We start from the raw sequence: 24,117 nt of genomic DNA, 5'->3' as shown, positions 1-24,117 counted from the left end.
AAGCTCTTGGAACACACCGAAAGTGCATGTGGCGATGCCATATTTTCCATATGTGCTCCCTAAGGGCCTGGCCATCAGCCCACTGGCTTTTGGGGGCATGGGGAGTAGTTGTTTGGGGTTACACACCAAAGAGCAATGTCCCTGCTTCTATCATAGTGATGCAAACCATTACACAGCATATACATAACTAAATGCTGATCCATAATTAGGGTTCTAAGTGCAAGAGAAAAAAAAAATAAAGGAGAAACCTCCCATGTTTTTTCTTCCCTGTCCTAAACCAGCTATTAACTAGACTCTCAAACGCAAATTATTAAAGGCAGGGAAAGTTTAGTTGAGGAATCTATTACACATTTGCTCTTGATATGATTTTAGATCCACTTTTCACAAATAAACATGAAAAGAATATAAACTAATATTATGTCTTGGTTAATTGATTGCAACCATCATATTATTTCTGAATAAAATCAGAAGAGGTGTTAGTAATATGTACAATCACAGATCATAATTTTTCTTTTGAAAGAAAGCTGAATTCAGAGCTTTCTTTAACTAGGCATTACATATGAGAATCCCATCAAGATTCTACACTGGAAGAACTGCAGTAGGAAAGAAGGAGATGTAAGAAATATAAACAGGGAAAAATAAAAGTATTTGATATACCCGTGCATAACAGAAGTGGCAATACGGTGATATAGAAGTACATGTATTTTACCTTAAAAATGAAATAATTTTAAATGGTAGAATAATCTGGTTTTTGAAAGGGTAAAATTGAAGTGCAAAAGGTGAGAGTATCTTTCACTGTAGGAAAGACAGTGCTGGCACTTTCTTGGGGTTGCTCAGGGTTGAATTTATGTGCTATGAAAGGAAAAGTCAGAGGTGAGCCATACTTTCAGCTTCGATTCTTTGACCATTCTAGAAAGACATTTTTGAGTAGTGTTTCAATTAAGAAGAAAGTTGGGAATGATGGCTGGGGGCAGGGGGAAATCCTATCTTAAACATCAAAGTCCTTTCTTACTAGTGTGGTCAGAAGCTGCTCTGCAATTATTTATTTGAAGTGACCTAAATAACATCTATGGACTAAAAAGTGCAGGGGCCATTTAGGATTTGGACTGTAATTTTATTAAAGCTGAAATACTAATCTGGATACGTATGGGAGGACACAAAGGCATTGGCTGACTGAAGAAGTAGTAGGGCCTGGGGAAACTAATTCTTTGATAGACAGTAAAATATATTGGAAAGAAGAAAAAGGAGTAGTTTTGAGGTCAACATGGGTTGCTGTGCAAATCTATGCAAGTAAATTTAATTTAATTAGGACAGTATTGGAGTCAGTATGTTGTTAAAGCCCACACAAATTAAAATATAAACAGTCTAGTGGGAAGAAAGACTTTGATAATGAATGGCAGAAAAATGAATGTAAAATGAAAAGCATGCTCAAATATAGATTGTATCTAAAGTAATTAAAAGTACTGTTAATTCATAGGCATTCAGCTAGTGAAATTAGGCACTGTGCTGTGATAGCATTCAAGGAGAAATAAAGATTAGAAAATTTCTCTCTCTGCAGTTACTGCAGAAGCTAGCAACCCAAGCGTGATAGTTTTTCTGCTAGAAGGCAAAGTCAAGTCACCTGTGGGTCAACATGTTTATAACAACTGGTGTAAGTTTAATTTGCTTGCATATTTACTACTTTTTTAAACAATGTATGGGACATAGCTACCAAACGCATATGCTTTGGTTTTTTCTAACATTTTTCTAACGCATTTCTTTATTAGGCATCTCTTTAACAAAATTACAACAGTAACAGCATTTTGTTGGTCAGATGGAAAGCAGTTTGCAATAATTTATTTTTAAGTATGCCATGCTGAAGATGAAGCAGCCAGTCTTTCATAGCTGTCTCTGTATCTGTTGATAAGGTTGTTTCTTCTGAATTAAAATTATTCAAGTTTTGCTTAAATGAATACTACTTTTTAATGGCCGTACCTACAATGATCTCTCTTGAGATCCTTTTCATCTTTCATTCTGCTGATATACTTTTTGATTTGTCAATAGTGTGAGTATATTGGGAAGTATTTTTTTCTTACTTTACCTGATATGTAACCAAGTTTCATTTTTAACAAGTCATTTGGTATGTCAGATACTTATTTTCCTCCCATATTTCAAAGGTTATTCAAAGGTAATTATTCTAGGCTGAAGTCTTTGTTTTATTTAGATATTGATGCTTAAATAAATGAAAGTAAATCTTCTTTCTGTGAAATGGAATGCCATCTCTCTTAGTGAGAGATGAAGAGACATTCCATCTCCTCGGTATAATGAGGAACCTGGCACTTACATTATTTTTGTCTATACAAACATATATGCATCCAGAGAGCTTTATTAATGTCAGTTGGAAAAGAAGTTCAGCTTTTGGCAGGCCAGTGCTATTTATTATGCTGTGCCAAACCATTGAATTAATACTATTGAATGGGTTAGTTAATCATTCCACATATTAGAAAGGGTATATCATCGTTTGCTTAGTCTAATTAGCCGTTTCATTCTTTTTTAGCCTTTCAAATCATGCAATTTGGAAAAATAAACTATTTTAAGAATTGTCTGTTGTTTTTTCTCATTTTAAAGTCTGTTGCCAATTTTTGCCTTTTTAAAAATCTTTTAGGATCAGGACATTGAAGGAAGATAATTAAGTTTGTACAAACAGTTCACAGTAGTCTAAAGGTGGTTTTGTTCACAGGTATTTTACACACATGCGTGCATAATAATTTTGTCTTACTGGTAAAAAGTAAGGAATTCAAGGTCTTGCTAACCTGATATGCTGAAAAAGGAGATCCCTGAATGTAATTACATATTATTTGAGTTGACTACCTAGCACAAACGCAATTCTTTAATTGTGAAATCACCCGGTGTTCCCTTACCAGATGTAAGGGCAGCTATGTGAGTCGATATAAGTAGATACAAGGTAGAGGGTAATTTTTCTTGATGTCTTCTCAGTTTTCTCTTCAAGGACCACTGCCTCTACACCAGTTGTTCCATAGTAGGATGTGGTTTCCAAGACTATTGTTTACACAGTAAGAATATTTTGGAATACTGTAGCAGTACCACCAATGGTAGTATTAAAGCTTAGTATGTAAAATTTTCAGAGGTACCCAAGCACAGGATTGTTTTAAAGGGAATTTAGAACCTAAGTGACTTATGAATTTGTGTTTTGTGCGTTAAGTTGCACTAGAACCTTAGGCTCGAGCTCTTTTGAAAACTTTATCCTATATGAATTTATCATTCTTGTACAGCAACTGTGCCTTAGCAGTCAAGGCCACATAACCTCTGGTGAAGGCACAGAACCCTCTGGGTATATGATGTCTGCAGATCATGTAGCCAAACAAGGATTGGAAATGGTCCTATTCAGGTATTCCAATATGTATGTGGTCTGTTGTCACAAGATAATGTGTATATAGTAGAAATAGAAGAATGGAGGTTGGCTGCATTTTACTCAAATTTCAGCTACCTGCATACAGTCCAAAAGGGGAAGAGAGAGCAGCAAGTGGACTGCAGGTCAGGTGAATTCCAGTAGACCACATCTAATTCTTTTCCACAAGAAATGCATCCAAATGTTGTGGTTTTAGGCTATCAAACTTCAGATAAATTACTTCAGGCTATAAGTATTTCTGTTTTCTTCCTACTTAAGGCTGGGTTTATGTTAAAAAAAAATCAGGAAAAAGACACATTTGCTGTATTGACTCCTATTTCAATTCCTTGAATTTATGTACATCAGTTGCCTGTAGAGCAAGACAATGTTAACAGACTAATGAGAGGAAATAGACTTTTGTTTTTCCTGTCTTTTGACATAGTTGAAAGATTTCCTCTTGTCACACAAGAATTCTTTTTCACAAAATAGGGAGAAACATGTTCTATTCAGTGTTCAGTCTGTTCCAAAGCTTGTGATTTTCTTCTGAAAATGCATCTGTTTAAGTACCAGTGAGAATGAGTATCCTAATCCATTGTGGGCTAGGCTGGTGAATAGGCTACTACAGGAACTACTGCATGCTCCTGAAAAATAAATGTACTTATTTCCATTTATAAATTTATAAAATAATCCAGTTATAATAATCCATTACTGTATTTTATGTCTGGTTATGTGTCTGGGTAAACTCGGTGGTATTCTGTCAATGTTTTATTCCTTTTCATATTATGAGTTACTGTCACTCACTGGTTGAGAACAGCACAGCATAATATGTACAATTAAATTGTATTGCTACTTATTAGGCCAATGTGGTAGCAGAAATTTATGCAAATGAATAGGTAGGCTGATGATATGGTGCTGAAAAACCATGTGTCCGATGCTGTAGACCAGGGCAGGAGGGAAAATACTGGCTGAAATTCAATCCAAATAGTGTTGATATACATTATAATTTGTGTATATTCTTCTACCCCTGGTTTAGGCGATGTTAATGGTACATTCATTTCTGACATCACGTAGATTTCTTTTGAGGTTTATATCTGGAAGACAACATTTTTGTTTGTAATTTCAGCCCTTCTGGATGTTCGGTTTCTTGAAGGCTGATGATAGTGATCACAATTACTGCTAGGGATAAAGGAATGGACATTTTCCCTGCACAGTGATAAAAGAAAAACCTATATAGGAACACTGTTTCACTTCACGGGTGTTTCTGTTGAAACCAGCTGCTGTAACATTGCACGTTACAGTGTTAAGTGAATGTTTATTGCTGCTTTTGCTTTGATTTCTTTGTGTTTCAGAAGGCATCCTTTATTGCATAGTAGTCTAGTTTGCCAAAAGCAGTGGACAGCAAGAAGCAGGAAGGCCAGCTTTTGTTTTTTAACCTTGTTCCCCTGCTGCCTTGCTCCAATATTCTGAATTGCTCTGTGTAAGCTCTCTTGTGTCCCAAGCCACAGACTAGCCAAGATTTGGATACTTGATTTGTCTGCAGCAATGTGGAGATACCCTGTGGTCTCCTAAGGATACTTACCTAGCCTTTGTGGACTAATTAGAATTGACGTACCCAATTAATTTATATGAATTATTGCTTTCCCTAGAATTTCAATGTGAAGTATATGGAATAGCCTGCTAGTGACACATGAATAAGCTGTGCAGCAGAGGACTCACATTTTCTCTTCTTTTTCTTCCTACAGTAAAGGAATTAAAAAGAAAGATGCTTGTAATATTTGCCCTGTGACATTTCTTACCTCGTGATAAAATGTATTGCTAGATTTCTACATTGCTTTTGATAACACTAGATTGTATTTGATTAAAGCTTGCCACAAAAAGAAATCTTGTGAGGGATTCTCATCAATGCTACCACAAACATTAATCCCTGAGTTAAAATAGTGTGTTATGCCTTAAAATAGTGTGTTATGCCTTTCTTTTTCCAATTCTGCATGACACTTGTGGGCGACTTTGAGCTGAGAATGCATTTATGTTTTCACGGGGCCTTGAGGAAAGTGGGCATGTAATTTTTTGCAAGACTGTAAGTACAGGAATAAGAGCCAAGTGTTGACCGCCTTGAAGGGATGAAGCTCTAAGTTGTAGTGTGGGAATCGGTGCAAGTCAGGTTAAACTTTTTAGATCACTCTGGTTTTGTAACAACAATTATTATGTTGTAATACTAGTAGCAATGCTGTCATACAAAACCACATGTAAAAAACTGGTCAGCTGTCATAGCCTCTTAATTTTAAGAGTCCTTGCTGTTATATAGAATGCCATAGGCTACAGAATATAATGTCTTTAATAAATGTGCTTTTCACATAACAGTATTATGTTATGTGGTGCTTAACACTAAGCAACTGTATCTTTCATTTGTGTAAAAGGGGGCCTTGATTTTGGCATTTTTAGAGCTTTATAACCAAAACGACTGGATTCGTGTAAATGTATACAGCAAAATTAAGTCCAGCGAAACTTTTATGAAAAGTTGCTTAGGTAACTGCATCTTGACAAGAGTGGCTGTGGACTACATTTAAGATTTTGTTAATTTTTTGGTAGTTGCATTAAATTTTGGAACGGATAAAAACTTTTCTGTGGTTGAATATAGTGCAGCTCTGACAGTGGGAATTCATCGTTCCTCTGCTCTTTATTGGCTGACATGAAACATAATTACTGTTTGTTGATGCAAATCCACATTAATTTACTGTGCTCAGACGTCCATGTGTGCACTGACTTGTAAAAACAAGACTCATCAGTGCCTTAGTCTTTATCCTTCTTGTTTGAATTCTTTATGCATGAGAGGGGGAAAACTAGCAGTGTCAAAAAAAGTGCTGTTTCAATACTGGTGACTTTTCAGTTCTATGTTCTGTTGTCTCGTATGTTATACATACTTATTAGACCAATACAGATATATGCTTCATATTAAATAATTCTTACTGCTGACTTCAAATCATTGTTACAATAAACATCTCTGGAAATTGTTGGCCTGTTCTGATCCTGAGATTTTGAAAGTTAGTGCTCCGTTCAGTAAAGCATAAAAATACAGATCTTGCAGAGTGTGCTGTGATTTCATAAAAATGCCACTAAAACACCATCCTCTTGTGCAAGAGTTAAACTCAGTAATTTAAAATTCTAAATTCTGGAGTGCTCAGTGGTAATTCTTCCATTCTGATCTTTTATTGCAAACACAGAAATAATACTTCAAGCAGGGTATATTGGAGGAAAACATTGTTTTTCTAAAATCATGAGTTGCAGGGCTTTTATGCTTTCTGTCAAACTAGCATATGTTTTTGGTGTATTGCTACATAACAACACTTAATTGTACACTGTTACATTAAACATTTTAGTAGATCATTTAAATCCATTAGCCAGCTGAAACTGATAACTTGGACTCAGCATGCTTTATTAAAGGTCTTTACCAAAGCTGTTTGAATTCCCATACGTATTTGGGTGTGAGAAACATCCAAACGTGAATAATTCTCAAAGCAGATGAGGTGTTTTGTGATTGCGTTGCCTGTGTCTGCACCAGTTCATCCCTCTACCCACCTTAACAAGTTTTGAAAGTTGTGGCCAATCTCAACCAAACTCGACAGAACAGTAAGTCCACAAGGATTCCTGCAAGGGCTGTGGTAGTCAGTAGGTCACTAGAGGGGTGTATGCTAAACCAGTGACTTTCTGGGAGAAAATACACGTGATCCTTGGGGAGAGGCATCAGCCGATGGCCGATGGTGGGTGTGCGCCTGTGGCCTCTGCAGCCAGCTCAGACTCCCCTGGCTCCCAGAGCTTGTGCCATCGGCCTCTGTTCGTAGGCAGATTGCATGGGAGTCATGTGAAGAAGGGGATGTGGGAATGAAGAGGGGACAGACCATGGAAAATCAGGCCTTTTCAGTACCGCTGCTCACCGAACAATTTGTTATTCCTTACATTGCGATTTTAAAGCAGCATGTATAAATACCTGTGCATGACTACTGGTTTGCCAGTATTGCAGTAACTTACACTTGGGGTCTGCCAGCACTGCAGACCTTAGAACTAGAATATACAGGCAGTGAAAGACAGTTCATTGACTGAATCCAGCTAATGGAATATTGATCCAGACCTAGGTAATTACATTAAATAGTAGGGGGAAGGTATATTAGATTAAGGGCATAGGGGATTCTATTTTTGGAACAAAAAGGAAGAATAATACAGACTATTGCAGGAAGAGATTAACTTTTCCCCATTAAATGAAAAAAGTCTTATTCCACTAACATAACCCAAAAGCTCAGTGACATACAGAAATTTTCTTGGTTTGTTCATCTGTTCGAAGTGTTAAACATCAAAGAAATTGTTGTCTCTGTAATGGTCAATGTGAAATACATTGGTAAGTCTTAGTCTTTTAATGAAAAATAATTGCACTACTACTTATATGGTATTTTAAATAATTAGGTATAAACGATGTTATGAACATTTAAAATTAGCTTTTAATTTTTTTCTAAGGCTGTAGATTTTTTCTCCACTGGAAATGATTACATTTTATTTGTTGCTTATGTGTTTCATTTGCAAAATCTTCTTTCCCTTCTTCTTTCCCAGAAAGCAATAGTTCATTTTTTCTTTAGGATCCTGATTTGAAATCTGTATTGAACAATGCAATGCATGTTATATTGCACTTGTAGCAAGCACTATACCATAGAGATTCTCTGTGCGAAGGAAATACAGGGAGTACATCAGTGTCAGTTAAGAATGATGGCATTTTCCCTATGATGGAAAAAAATGAAAATTTGCTTTTCTCATTTGCAAGGAGCAATTTCTTTCATAAATTCCCAGTAAGTTATTTTTCATACCAGCCTATGTTACAATATCAATTGTTATAAGCTGTCCGAATTCCTGAGTAATTATCTGTGATCGGTTATTGTTATAGATGAATTCATATGCATACAAATATATACATGTATGCACGTACATATTCATGTAATTGTTGTTGACTGTGAGTTGCTTGAGCAGCCTTCAGCAAATTCATGATAAAAATAGATAAATGAACTATTTTCATACACTCATTAATTCCCATTCAAAAGAATCTTGTTGCTAATTTAATTTTTGTCTGCTTCTCTCTGAATTGTTATGAATATAGGTAACATGTCGTTCCTGAATGGATATAATTTTTACATGGAATTACCAATTCTGCAAGAACCCAAGCTAAATGTCTGACCTAAGTGAAATGGTCAGTGTCGACATATTTCCAAAAAGACAAGCCTATCATTTATTCTCAGAACTTTGAATAATTCACCACTGTTTAAAATTCTAATTTTGTGTTACGTACTGAATCTCTTATCCTCTATAATCTTGCATTTCTGTCTTATAATTCATTTTAAGAGGTACTTAAAAATATTGAAAAAATGAGACTTCCTATGATTGGACGGCTTGTTGTTACACAAAACTGATTATTATGAAATAAATAGCAGAGTTCAATTGGTCACAAGGTTTTAGTAACAAAGGTTTGGGGTTATTGGACGGCGTGCTACACATGTATGGCTTCGTTAGATTTTGCTGAGAAGGATGCAGCACATGAATAAAGATCAGAGAGTACTGGAAAGGTCTACTAAAGGCTTGAGACCTTTTGTCCTTGAAATAAAGCCAGTGGAGTTCCCTGGATTGGCAACAGGAAATGTAAAGAAGAATTTGGGTGTAATTTAGGTACTTTGGAGAGACACATAACATATTGGCAGTAGCATGCAGCATGGTGCACACTGGGAAACAATTACAATGATGGTAATCGCTAATGCAGGCAATATTTGGTAACCATTTTTAAAAGTTAGCAGATCAGGGTCTGCTCCATGTTTTTGGAGGTAATATCTACTAGGTCATCCTTTGGTCTTGTTTATTTATCACGGTATCCCCAATCAGCATATTCCACATAGCTTGTTTTCATACAAATACGGAAGAGGTCAAGCCACCACAGATGTCTGGCTTACATACGTTTTTTTTAAATGAAGCCATATGCAGATCAGTCCTTAATACTGAAGTAAAGTAATTTGAAACAATTTATCTTGTGCTGTGAAAAGAAGCCACAAAATAGACTAACTTCCTTCATCCTCTTGGGTCTTGCTTTTGTGCTATCAGAAAAGAAACGCTGCCACAGCTTTATTTTCCTACTGGTATTTTTTCTGAGAGTTGACACTGAAGCTATTAAATATGCACAGATGTCAGCTTGACAGAGGACAAATGATGTATGGATGGTGCAGTACATTCACCATTTTATGTTAGTATGTTTATGCAAAAGTTTCATTATTTCATGCCACTGTAATATTAAGGTTTTGCTCAAAAAATATGAGAAAATATTAAATGCATTTTGAAATGGAGAAATTTTTTTAAATGCAAATTCACTTCCAGGGAGTTTAGATCTAAACTCTTTGTGAAGGTAGAGTTGAGCAGAAAATGTGAATTAGAAATACAGTTACGAACTGGAGAGCAGTTATGAACAGCTCGGAGGGACGTTGCTGAAGTTCAAAGGAACAGTAGTAAAAGCATTCTCCTTCAGATAAACTAAAGTACTATTTTAAGCACAGGTTAGGATCGGTCTCTCCTGGTTCTGAAGCTGATGGTTCATTGCCTCCACAGAAATAGCTCTGATGGTTCCGAGGTGTAAATGACCACGGTCCACTTTACCACTGAAATGAGACATAAGATCTCCTTTCAGAGGGAATCCCTTCTCTTAAAAGTTTCCTTTTTTAAAGCTTTTGTGAGAATGGGCATTAAATAGTCAAGTAGCTGTTTCAATGTTTTAGAAGATTCCAAGCAAAAAGTAGAATATATAAAATGCTGATCTCCAATATACTTTTAGTCCTATTCTGTTTGTAATGTCAGACGATTTCAATATAACAAATCTAGATCGTATGTTTTGATCTAGAAAATATAAAAGTTTGACTGCATATTGTTTAATAAAATCTTAAAACATCATTCTTTCCTACTATCATTCTATAGTCCCTGCTACAGACCTCCTGTCTAGGTTACGGTTTTAAATAGTTATTTATTAAACAGAAATATATATATGATACATAGCAAGGTATGGGTATTTAGACTATTTAAAAACAGAAAAAAATTAAAGTACTTGCTGAATGAATAATCTAAAACTGTGAAGAATATAAGAAGGCTTTAGAAATAAATAAATAAATAAATAAATAAATAAATAAATAAAATCAAATATCTTCAAGGGGTAAAGAAAATAAAAGGAAAAAACCAGAAAAAAATATATGGGGAAAAAATGAAATTAAGGTATTCCTTGACCGTGGCCAGCAGACTCAGAGTGGCTTGATCTTTAAAAATATATTTGGATGTATCACAAGGTGAACCTTCTGGATATTGAAAGTCTCTCAGACCAGTGGCCCAAGTCATCTGGGACCAGATGTTGTGATCGAGGCGTTTTTATTTGCATAAAAGTACACTTTCTTTATACCTGACATTATTACAGCAATAAGCAGCCTACCTAATTGAATAGCAGATTTCATGTTTTTACAGATCTTAGCCAAAAATTACCTTGATGAGGTGTCGTGATGTGCTGGATCATACTGTGTGACCACGTAGTATGGCGAGAGAGAATTTTAAAATGCGTTTTAAGAAAATGCACACTTCTCACGCTGATTAGCCTGACAGAGATAACTTGTGTATTCGATTTGTGTAATGTTGTAGGACATTTTAAAATGCCTGTGCTGTATGTAATTAATTAACTTTCTCATACCTCTTTGTGCTTTACCACAGTCATATATTCTCACTCTCTCTCCATAGATAGAGATGTATGTGTACATAAACAGAAACATTAAGATGTTCCAGTTTATTCAAGCTTACCCAATTAGAAAGAGTATTTGGATATTACAGAATTTAAATCACGTTGACTTCATTAGGATTAAGCAGACCAAGAGGCTTTACGCAGTTTGTTCAGAGATCTGTAGCAAGAGCTACAATGTAAAAGCTACTTAAAAAATGTTTAGGCAGGAGATAAGAGCAGCGGTTAATTCTTGATCATCCTAACCATTTCATAATAGAAACTGGTATACTGTGCAGTTTTAGCCTGGCATATAGTGGGTCAAGTCTTGTCATAATTAGTGACCCTTCTGAGATCCATGAACAACAAAGCTGCATACTATGTCTGCAGTCTTCTCTTGATCACCTTTTTTCCTAGTCGTTTCAAGGTCCAGCCCAGCCATATATTTTTCATGTCTTCAGAGGAGGTATCTGCAGCAGTATAACCTCATCTTCTGCTTTTCTCTAACTCAGTTCCTCTTACCAGTCATTTGACTCTCTTAACACTTAAAGATAATTTTAACAATTTATTTAAATAACCATATTGTGAAAAAAAAATCTGTTTCAGAGGCTGGTCTTATGGTCTTTTTGAGTCTGATTTTTAAAGGAAAGACTGTCATGCTCTAATTCTTATCTGAAATCAGAAACACGTGGCTTTTTCAATAAAATTACTTTTCAAGGCACCTTAATTATGCTTGATTACATTTATATGTATCAATTACAATGGAAATGCTAAAGCTTCTTCTGGAAGTTAAAAATACAATGCAAATGTGAAGTTTTTAAAGAAGGTTAAAATATTTAATCTTAGCACTATCTACTTAATGTATCTATTTACAAGATAATAGGAAGGTATATGAAGTGCTTAGAAGCACTGTGACAAGTTCCAAATTATAGACTCAGGAGACAAGAAAGAATTGTGACACAATTTGCTCTGAAAGGTAGGATAATGATAATGGAAGGGAGCACAAGGGGGAGGAAAGCTATGCATAGAAAAGAATTGAGGTGTTTCATTTCTAATTCGTATTATGATATTGCATATTTGCATAGCATTACCATAGTTATTAATAAATTCCATACTTTTATTTTTATGAAGTATCATTGTGTTCTGTGCACATAAACTAGGTTATAATACTACAGTTTAACTGTCATAATAAACTGATAGGCAAATGTTATTAAAGATAGTGAGAAGGATTGTTTTTATTATATAGTGTTGCTAATTTATGGATTTAGAACAAGAAGAACTTTTAAAGAAAAAGCTGAAACGACAATGTTTTACTTGAACTGCAGCCCCCAGCCATTAAGATGGAACGCATTTTCTTAATATATTTGTAGTTTGCAAAACAACAGGGGCTAGGATTTTATATAAGTTTAAAAGATATAAATTATTGAATATTTTAGTTTAGAGAGCACATATCCAGATGTGCCCTCTATTTTTTCCTTTCCCTAATGCAGAGCAAGCAAATTTATTTAGTAAGCTAGGCTTCTTTTGTAATTTGGGAAATTGATCCTGATTAATATCAAAATAGGTATAATGGTGTGTGTTAATATATTTCGGTGTGCAGTACAGCATCTCCTTGCTATAAAGTAACTGAAATGGCCATTATAATAGTAATTCCACTAGATATTTACTACAGACAGATAAGTTAAACTGCAGAAGTGGGGGTTTGTGATAAGACATTCTGAGAATTAGGTCTGAGAATAAGGGTTCAATTGCCCTTATTCAGATGCCTCACTCCTTTGCTCCCAGAGTATGTGATTATGATCATTACCCAATTAAATCACTACTGTGCAGTGACAAGTCTGACACTGTATGAACTACATCTGACACAGAGTTTCCTTAATAAAACTTACACTGTTTTTTGATTTATTTTGTTTAACTTTTCATTAAGTGTTGTCAAAACTTGCATTTTATTATAATCATTGTCCTGTTTTTACCACTCAGGCAATGTGTTCAGTTTTAGGTTCCAGTCTCTAGACCTGAACTTGTGTACTGATTCATATGATCACTAATGGCTTTTATTAGTTGGGTTTAGATGGAGGACAATTTAGGCATTGTGTAAGACTGCTCTTAGGTTAAGATTGGAGAGAGGTGGATTTGACAGATGGACTATTAGATGGTTGAGGAACTGGCTGGATGTGCACACCCAAAGGGTTGCAGTCAGTGGCTCAATGTCCAAATGGAAACCAGTAACAAGTGGTGTCCTTCAAGGGTCTGTACTGGACCAATACTGTTTAATAATGACATAGACAATGGGATTGAGTGCAGCCTCAGCAAGTTTGCAGATGACACCAAGCTGGATGTTGCAGCTGATGTTAAAGGGAAGGGATGCCATCCAGAGGGACCTTGGCAGGCTTAAGAAGTGGGCCCATGTGAACCTCACAAAGTGCAACTAGGCCAAGTGCTACGTCCTGCACTTGGGTGAGGGCAGTCGCCTATATCAGTATAGACTGGGTGATAAATTGAATGAGAGCAGCCCTGCGGAGAAGGACTTGGGGATGCTGGTGGATGAAAAACTGGACATGAGATGGTAATGTGCTCTTGCAGCCTAGAAAGCCAACTGTATCCTGGACTGCATAAAAGGAAGCGTGGCCAGCAGGTCTCGGGAGTCGATTCTTCCCCCTCTACTCCGCTCTCATGAGACCCCCCTGGAGTACTGCATCCAGCTGGAGTACAGGAAAGACATGGGTCCAGAGGAGGGCCACGAAAATGAGCAGAGGCCTGGAATACCTCTCCTATGAATGAAAGGTTGAGATTGTTCAGCCTGGAAAAGAAAAGGCTCTGGGAGACCTTATTGCAGCCTTTCAATACTTAAAGGGGGCTTATAAGATGGAGAAAGACTTTTTACCAGTGCTTGTAGTGACAGGACAAGGGGTAGTGGTTTTAAACTGGAACAGGGTAGAGTTAGATTAGACATAAGGAGGAAATTTTTTACCATGAGGGTGGTGAGATGCTGGAACAGATTGCCCAGAGAAGTTGTGGACGCACCATCACTGGAAGTGTTCAAGGTCAGGTTGGATGGGGCTTTGAGCAACCCAATCTAGTGAAAGATGTCCCTGCCCATGGCAGAGGGTTGAATTAGATGACCTTTAGAAGGTCCCTTCCAACCCAAACCATTCTGATTCTAAACAAGATCTCAGCTCTGAGCTTGCAGACACTGGTAATCGGCAAACGGTTACAGGCAATGAAGCACTGTGTTTTCCCTAGGACCAGGTATGCAATGTATTTAGTACAGTGATAGGTCAATTAGAAAAAAAAGACCCCAGTATACTGTGAGCACTTGTTATGCCAAAGGTGTAACTGTTAGCAAAGTGCAAGTCAAGTAATTTTTTTCCTATCTGCATACCACTCCAGCAGAACTTTAACACTACCAAATATAATACAGTAATTACAAGGTATAATTTATTCTTTCTTTCAGCTCAATTTATGTCACCTCAGTTCACATAGAATACCAATCTAGATCTTCTAGCACTTTATCTGAAATCTGTAATAAATACTTAAAGTGGGTCATATTCTGTGGAACCAAGGTTTAATATATACTTTTAATTTAGTGCTTTAAATGTTATAGTAGAACTTGTCTACTTGTTAAGAAAATTTCAAAAGAAGGACCTTTGTGATTTACATGAAAAATTAATTTTACCTCCTTCAAATTGCTATTCATGTAAAGGATATTTAGCATGTGTCGTGGTTTAACCCCAGCCAGCAATGAAGGTACTCGCTCCCCTCAGTGGGATGGGGGAGAGAATCCGAAGGGTGAAAGTGAGAAAACTCATGGGCTGAGATAAAGACAGTTTAATAGGGAAAGCAAAAGCTGCGCACGCCAGCAAAACAAAACAAGGAATTCATTCACTGCTTCCCATGGGCAGGCAGGTGTTCAGCCATCTCCAGGACAGCAGGGCTCCATCACGTGTTAACAGTTACTTGGGCAGACAAACGCCATCACTCTGAACGTCCCCGCCCTCCTTCTTCTTCCCCAGCTTTATATACTGAGCGTGACGCCATATGGTGTGGGATGTCCCTTTGGTCAGTTGGGGTCAGCTGTCCCTGCCGTGTCCCCTCCCAGCTCCTGGTGCCCCCCAGCCCACTCGCTGGTGGGGTGGGGTGAGAGGCAGAAAAGGCCTTGACTGTGTGTCAGCACTGCTCAGCAGCAATGAAAACATCCCTGGGTGATCAGCACCGTTTCCAGCACAAACCCAAAACATGGCCCCATGCTAGCGACTAGGAAGAAAATTAACTCTACCCCAGTCAAAAGCAGCACATAAATTCTTTTTAAAGAGGAAAAAATGATGCACCTGACTGAAATACAATGCCTCACATCCTTTGACTTCATACTATTTTGATAACTTCAGTTTTAAGTTGTATCATAAAAATATCACCACAAAATTTTAACAGATCTGCCTGATGAAATCAAAGAAATGTTTATAGAGACAAGTATTTTAGAATTAGGTTTCTACTGTGCTTTCTGTTAGCTTCTTAACCTTTAAAAACATACCTCCAGAAAGGAAATGAAAAGAAGTGTGTTTTGATGGTTTTCATTCTATTTAAGTGTCAGAACCATTTATGCTAAAATCACAGTGTATGATTATTTTGAATTTTTGCTTTTATTGAACAGGCTGTGTTTGCCTGTTTTTATTCATTAAGTGCTAAATGACTATATGCCATCACAAACACTGTACTTTTCATTGCAAAGATACGGCCTTTGCAGGAGCAGCACACACAGCGATGTAGACAGCAGGGAGTTGTGGGATCCCAGCTGGCACATCGTGCTTTCCCAAAGGAGATTCCAAAAGCCCAGAGCTGCTTTGGGGAATTTTCTTTCCTAGTCATCTCGGAGCCCCACGCTGCAACCGTGCCCCAGGGAGACAGGTGGGGAGAGGTCTCGTGCTGTCGTGTGGAGAGCATGTGAGTGCCCGTCCCTGGGGAGCAGGAGGGCTGGCGGGGGCGAGCAGGCAGCCTGGAAGGGCCCAGACCTGCTTTCCCAGCAGGAGGGGCAGAGCATCCCTGCAGAGCTACATCCGATATCACAAGTCCACAATAACTTTAAGTCAATTTATGTGTAATCCGAGAATGGGTCGAAAACCAGTCTGTTGTGGGGAAGTTGTGCCTGAAGATTGAGCTTTTAAATTAATTCCCTAATCCTGCTCACTATACAACGGTGCTGAGACTCGGGAAGAGGGCATGGCAGCATCTTTCTGTGGCGGTTCATGAATATGTCAGCTTAAAGCAACTGGGAAGCTGAGCCCTGAGGAGGAGTGGAGCATGCCATGAGTCCAGCTGTGCTGCTTTCAGGCTGGGTTGGGAGGGGAAGCAGCCTGCTGTGCTAAGGATGTTTGTGTGTGTGTTAGGGGCAGGGCGGCACTGGCAGGGCAAAGGCACATCTGCTGCCTGGGTTTGTTAATGGTCCTGAGCTGCTGCGGCTGCTGTCTGAAACCCGGACCTGCAGCTATGGCTACCATAGTAGCCACCCTGATAAATTGTGGGGATTCTTCAAGCTTACGCGTGAAACATAAAAATGGGAGTGTAGCACAATATTTAGGTTGGGGTATTTTAAACGCCTTAACACGGTGACTTTCATGTAAGGTGCTTGAATTTCAGTCAGCGTTGTTTCCTTTAATCTCCTCAGTCAGATCTACTGCTCCGCGCTTTTCTCTGAACCTTACAGTTCAGTGAAAATTGTAATATTCTTAAAATATCACCTACAGAAAAAGCTGTGTATGCATCCATGTGTTTATACATATTTATACATGTATTTATACATATATTACACAGACTACTTACATGAATGACAACATCAAGAAAAACTACTATAATTAAATATAAATCTGTTTTTAAGGTAAGTTAAAGTCATTACTTATGCAATATAGACTATTTAGCTAAAATTATATCCTGTGTCAAATAAATTTCAATGTGCATACATTTTTTTACCTCTGTATGTCACATTATAGCAAAACAGTTTCATTATATTAGTACCTTTAATTATATAATGCTGGGGTATTTTTCAACAGAACAAATACATCGCAGGTATTTCTTGCTCTGCTTTTGATCTTCAGGTGTTAGTGTTTACAAAAAATTGATTAGCACTTATCATTTTTTTGCCATTGTACTTGTTATTTTTTATCTGAACATTTGCTACAATAATTTGACCTATTTTATCTTAGTAGCTAAAATTTTCATGGATAGTTTTATTTGCATAAAATACTAATTTGTGATGTTGTTACATACATGCAATAAGATATGAAAACACCCTCAGCCATAGCTGAAGATTTTTTTTCATTCCACTTCTTTGAATATGTAAAGCACGCAGGTGTTGTATTGTCAGGTGGATAAAAAATGTAGTCAGTTTTTTAAAAATGGAACTTCATACCACAACGTAGGTATAAAACAAGCAGAGTTTTTAGCTGGAATTGTGATACAGACACAGAGCGGGAGGGTTCGTTGTCACAGTGTATTTACCTATTTCTGCATTTTGGATTTATGACATAAAAAGGAAGAAATACCTGTTTGGATGCAGATTTCCTATTTTTCAATTTCCAGTCTGCATTTTTAACTATATGGAATATTCAACAACGTATCTCTTACCTCACATCTCCCACTCTGCACTAGTAAAAACAACAGTCTATTTCAGGTTGTTCAAAAAAAGTGGTATTCTCCCCTGCCTTCTGAATTCTAGTGCTTCTGACAACAGCCACCTGTTTTTTCTGTACTTCAAAAAAAAGATCAACTGCAAAAGCCCTGGAGGCGATCTGTCCTGCCTCTTCCCTCTCGCCGCCTACAATAACCCTAATCACTAGGAACACTGAAACAGGCATCTCAAACTGAGCAGCAGAGGGGAGCTATGGGGATGGCAAGGGATTCTCACTGAGAGTTTGAAAAGCGAAGAATTAGAGAATGAAATTGCTAAAACTGAAAACTGTGTTTTACAGACAGCAAGCAAGCTTATCCTTAAACCTAAGTCAGTTGTACATCTCGCTAACAAGTGCCACTTTAAGCACAGCTTCAGCTTGGCATTATTGCTAATGATATTCCTCTATAATAAGCTTGCCTGGCTCTGATCTCACATTTGCGTTTAATTTCTACCTCTTGAAACCCTTCTTTCAACTCCTGTCATTGAATAGGGCATCAGGAATTGCTGAGCTCCAACCTAAAATACACTACTGAATCAGTCTGTCACTGAACAAATCAGATAATCTCTATGTAACTCTTCTGTTCCGTGTGAAGGTAATAATGCGATCATATATTACACTCAGTGGATACACAGAATTTCTCACTGTTTGAACAGTGCTTTTATGTGAAGAAGCTTAAGTAAACATTCAATAGATTTACCAGTCACATCTTTCTGTGTTCAAGATCTGCTGTTACTTTGGCCCTTTCTTCCAGCAGTTCCCTTTCTGCAATATACCTGTCAGGCCCATTTGACTGAAGTGGAGTACAGTCGGCTTTAGTCTACCATGCAGTTTCACAATCCAGATTTTGTGATAATCTGACAAACTGTGTGGCTGTGTAGTTCTTCTAGACAGGCAGCATTTGGGGTCACTTTAATAGTCACTATTCATTCTGTAAACCTGTATGTCCGTTTCCACTAATAGAGTAATTTGGTAAAAATGACTACGCAACAACCTTAAGCATCATGAAACAAAACCAGGGAATGAAGCAAGCCTTGCCTAGGTTTTTGTCCCTGTTCTTGGTATGAAACATAATCCTGCCTATGCTAATGGCACCCTCTTGTCCCTTTTAGAGTTTTTTTTTCTTTTCTTTTCTTTTTTTTTTCCTTTCTTTTTAAACCAGCAATTATATCTAGGATTTACTGTGCAAGAAAGAAATCACCTGCCAGGAGATAGAATTTTACAGGCTCAGGAGCATCATTTCTATGGTGTGTCTCACAATAACAGCACATATTTAACACAGTGAGAGCAGAATATATGGCTGTGAAAACTGAAGTCTGATGTGGTAGCTGCGATAATGATTTAGTCTGGCAGGTTTGAGACTATCTCAGTTAGCATCATGCAGATGAGATGCCTACAGGAATGAGAAGAGATCTGGATACTTGCAGTGTCATATATACAGAGCAAGGCTACCCACCTACTCACTCATTATCATAAACTGCAACTCTTCCGTCCGTGTGTTCAAGCACGTTCACTGAATCATAATCAATGCGGTTCAAATTTGTGTGTGTACCCACTTGTTTGCCCTTTTCTCCTCTGGAACAATCTTTTTATGTCCCGTCACCTTGGTTGCTGACTAGGGAAACCCGAAAGGGGCCATAGCTTCCTTCCATAGTTTTCTAATGCGCTGCCACAGTGGGGCTTGCGGGGCTTTGTGGCATCCGAGCTTCAGCCTGGCGAAGAGATTGCGCGGGAGGTGGCAGTGGAGAGAGAAATGTGTGCAGCTGACACGAGGTGAGCTGTGGTGCAGTAAATTAGGATGACGTGGTCGGAGGTGATCTTTCAAGGATTGTATTTAGCCACTCTTTTTCCCAGTTTATACTTGTTTCATTTAAAAACGAAGATCTTAGATTTGAGGCAAGCTTAAATTTAGAGCAATACAATGTCTCTCTCTGCTACAGAGATATTGATTCACTGTCATTTTTGTAATATTTTTATCTTTTTCCCTTTATTGTGTCTTGCTAAGTCACAGCTAACCCGCTAACTTGCATCAGCACTTTTACTGTGCTGAAAAATTTCCTTTCATCTCCTGGTTATCTTTATGGACATATTTTATGTATGCTTTGCTGTATTTTAAATTTTATATTGACATTAATTGAGCTTGCCATTGGCATGTTAATTAATAAACTTTAAGATAAAACAAAGAACTTGCTCACTAGGTGGATTTCCTCAAACACGGTTTCTGTCCAATTCTCTGTGTTTTCAATGACTTGAGCAAGATCGCTCCAGTTGATTACACCACTAGTATCTAGCATGCTTTCTTCAAAATTCAGGCATTTACTCTGTGGTAAAAGTGTACTGGGTTTTATAGATTCACTGGTCAAACTGTTTCCTTTCCTGCTTGGCTTTTCTCGAAAGTAAACTGACAGGTTTCCAGAGCTTTTATGCAATAATGAGTTATTGGGAGAAACATTTTCTGCTTGTTTCCACAAGGATAAGCAAGGTTGGACTTGGAAATAAAAACAGGAGGATCTGGTTTATCGTCCTTGTAATGTGTTGTTGAGTGTGCAAAATCAAACTCTTTCTGAGGGGACACCAAGCACTGCCTAGCTGGTTGCTAGAGGCATCCCAATACATCCACTTACTCATCATCTTGGCATGAGTAGAAGTTGAGAGAAAAATAGAGCAGGGGAGGGAATTCCTTCAGTGCTTTAATAAAAGAAAGATTAGTCACAAATAATAAACAGATGGCATGCTAATATCAAATACAACTTGCTTTTTAACTTTAAACTGCTGTTGCTAATGGTACAGTATTTGTTCTGGAAAAAAGATGAAAAGAATTGTTCTCATCTGTAGCTAAACCAATGTAACTTTCATTTGTTTCACTATTCAGTCTTAGACTGGATGCTTCCAAACCTCAGTGACTGATTGTGATGCTTTAGGCATGATACGTATATAACAATGAAACTAATTCTGTTTCTAGTATCTAGAAACAGTATCTAGTATCTAAAATTATTTTAAAATCTAAGTATCTTTGCAGAGCTAACTAAGATAGCAAAGTGTTTCCTTTCCTTGTAGGTTGCCCTCCAAGCTGGAGGCAGGGGGCTTGATTTATTTTTCAGAGTGAACTTTGAGAGGGAGAATGGCTGGCAGAGAAGGCATAGTCCTAAGTACCAGCTGTAAGTGGTCCAAACAACTTTACCGAGCATTTGTTTGTATTTTGTTTGACTTCCATACAATCCTGTTTCATAAGCTTGTTATTAGTCAATACATTGTGTAGTGTTTGTGGTTCTTTATTCTCTGTTTTGAGGAAGAAGTTTAGGCAGAAAAATTAACGTGATATTCATGATCAGTCATCCTCTGTAAAATATGCAGAGTTGAAATTAATAGTGGGCAGTCAATTCGTGCTCTGAAAGTTGATTTTGTTTAAATGCTCGTTAAATTCTTTCATATGCTACATCCTGTTGTGGCAGCAGGAAATCTGGGTTCAATTCAGTCTGTTTGAGACTTTCTATGTGAATTTGAGTGAATTATTTAATGTATATGGGCTGAGATATCTTTGTGCATGTTACCTGGGTCTAAGTTGGGAATTGGCTTGGTGACAAAAGGACAGAGACATGGATGAAGGAATGTGGAATGTGGAAAAGGGACTCGTGTGTGGAAAACTTTACTTAGATTCAAACTGATCCCCCCCCCATCAGAATTAGAACAATGGAAGAAAATCCATTAAGAACTGTTAAATATGAAGACACTGTCACTGGCTGAGGACTCTGAACCACTAACAGCTGTTACAACATGCCTCCTCTGTGCTCAGATTCTTCCCTACGCAGTCATTGGAAACAGGAGTACCACGTCTTTGCTCTGACCTGATTTGACTGTTCCCGTATTACATTACATATGGGACAGCTGCTCACCAACAATAGCAGGCTTTGGGAAGGAATTTTCCTGTAAAAGCCTGTCACCAAGGCCATATAAAATTTTATACCTTATTCACAGCATAAGTGAAAGGGAAGTTCTGCTAAGGCTAAGTTATTACAAGTCAGTAGAGGGGCTAACACAAATCTGAGTGAGGTCCAGTGCAGTGGGACTGCTAAAGACCTGCTCTCAGAGGTAACGAAAACAGCAAATGGTTGGTGAACACTGAACCATAGCAAGTCAGGGATAGTGGACTGACCCATCTTCACTTTTTGAAAATGGGAAAGACCTTGAGACCCAGCACATGGGGGTTCTTCTTGCCTTCGCCTCAGTGACTTAGTTGGACCAACGGGTGTGGGGACTGCAGCATTGTGAGTGTTGATGACAGCAGAGGTTGTCGTGCTAACAGGATGGATGCATCCTGTGTGTTCTAAACAAAGTAGCCCCTTGCTTAGTCTAACACCAGGCATCCATAACTATCCTATCCTTTCAGCCAATACCATTCAGAATGTTTAACCTCACAGTTTTGTTCACGTAGCTGACAACACGCTATTTCACTTAGCTGTGTATCTTCTTCTTTCCTCTCAGAATTATGGTTTGGAGACCGAAAACCTGCGAACTCTGTCTCACAAGCTGAATGCCTCAGCCAAAAATCTTCAGAACTTTATAACGGGTAGAAGGAGGAGTGGCCATTATGATGGCAGGGCCTCCAGACGACTGCCAAATGATTTTCTTACCTCTGTAGTTGACCTGATTGGTGCTGCCAAGAACTTACTAGCCTGGCTGGACAGGTAATTTACTATTCCTTGATCCTTTATGCATGAGAAATATCCTTTGGGTTGTTTTGTATTTGTCTTTCTTTTTCTCTTGTACTCTTTTATTGTAATATTAAAATGGCAGTTCTGGAATCCTAGCTCTAAATTTTGTTTTGCAAATTTCTCAAATATTGCAGGCAAAATGTAGTACCCTTTTCTGTCAGGAGGGTGTTAAAGTTTTCTCTAGTTACTTTTTCAGATTCTTTTCAGTCTGATAGTATTTTGTGCAAAATGAATATTTTTGTGCTATTCCAAGTTGACATCTCGCTGCCACAAGTCATGGGTAATTTCAGAAGGAGGGGTAAGGAAGTAAAGATTGTGGAGTTTGAACTGTCCTTCACCCATCAAAAAGACACAAAAATGCTGGAGTTAAGGAAATCAATTAAGAATGTTCAAAATAAATTATAGTACTTGCTTGGTCTGAAAATTAAATTTTCTTATTAGAATTTTTATCAAGAGTAGGTTTGAGGTATTAAGTACAGTTGTGGTGTTGGTTAATGATCAACAATCAACCACTGTTTGGTTTTTTTTATTTATTTATGAACTGAGAATTTGATTAAAAGTATCTCTCTGAATAAATGTAGTTAAAATTTTGACTGTGGAAAGACAGAAACCAAAACATAAAATAGCATCAGAGCAGTTAGGTTTTGTTTCTCTTTCTTTGGAGTTACAGCAACGGATAGCTTTATCTTGAATCTGAATGCTCTTCAATGTATAAATGGCATCTTGGAAATCACAGTGAGAGTGAATCACCCTCCTTTACAGGATTTGTATAATCCCGGTGACATCTTCCTAACCTAATGCCAGCAGTCATATTCTCTCAGGCTATGACCTTGTCAGTTCTTATAAATTCAAATGGGGTCAGATTCAGCTAGAATTTGAAAAGCCTGAAAAAAATCCAAGCGTGCAGGAAGCTGTTAGTGACTAAGTAAGCTTTGCTTTGCTCTCTGAATTAAGGTGCTAACTGCTGCTGAAGAGTGATGTCATACTAGAAATGCTGTCTTTTTAATGAGCCGTACAAAGGAAATCTGGACTACTTAGAATTATTTGGAAGCTCCTATTTCCACTTCCCACAAGAACGATAACTTCTGATGTTCTGGCCAAAATCCAGTTTACATCCTTTCTGCCTGCATTGTTTCTTGTTTCAAAGGCATGTTTTACAGAAGTTGTGTAACTTGCTGCTAGGGCTTGTCATGATTAGGTGTTTCACATTTCTGTGGTGTAGAACTGATCTCTGTATTACATACATCTGCTTATACTGTAAACAGAAGTTATAATCCTGATGCTGTATAAAGCTATCCTTCCTTTGTCACAGGTCTCCATTTGTCAGTGTGACAGAATACTCACTGCTGAAAAACAACATTGTTCAACTGTGCCTGGAACTAACAACCATTGTGCAACAGGTAGGAGTGGCTATCTTCCGCTCTGAGTCCTCTTCATACTGTTGCTTAAAAATTGCAGTAGTAAAAACATTGCTAAGCTTTTACTTCACCAGAAAAATTGTTTTAGCATTACCTCTCTGTTCTTTGCATATTCGCTTTCTCTAGGAGCGATGGGAAGATTTTTGGACTTTGGTTATCCTCATATGCCTGGATA

General features: G+C 37.7%; 1 protein-coding gene across 1 annotated transcript in view; it reads left to right on the top strand.

Moving 5' to 3' along the window:
• Positions 1-24,117, top strand: part of LOC142415037 (connector enhancer of kinase suppressor of ras 2-like) — a 215,289-nt gene that overhangs the window by 77,953 nt on the left and 113,219 nt on the right. The window contains exons 4-5 of the mRNA XM_075512981.1: positions 22,295-22,497; positions 23,837-23,924. Coding sequence (XP_075369096.1) covers positions 22,295-22,497; positions 23,837-23,924 — 291 coding nt within the window. The remainder of the gene's footprint in view (positions 1-22,294; positions 22,498-23,836; positions 23,925-24,117) is intronic.

Source organism: Mycteria americana, chromosome 10 (assembly GCF_035582795.1).
Source record: "Mycteria americana isolate JAX WOST 10 ecotype Jacksonville Zoo and Gardens chromosome 10, USCA_MyAme_1.0, whole genome shotgun sequence".
Lineage (NCBI taxonomy): Eukaryota > Metazoa > Chordata > Aves > Ciconiiformes > Ciconiidae > Mycteria > Mycteria americana.
Note: the sequence above shows the minus strand (reverse complement) of the source record. Positions and strands in the feature narration are given on the sequence as shown.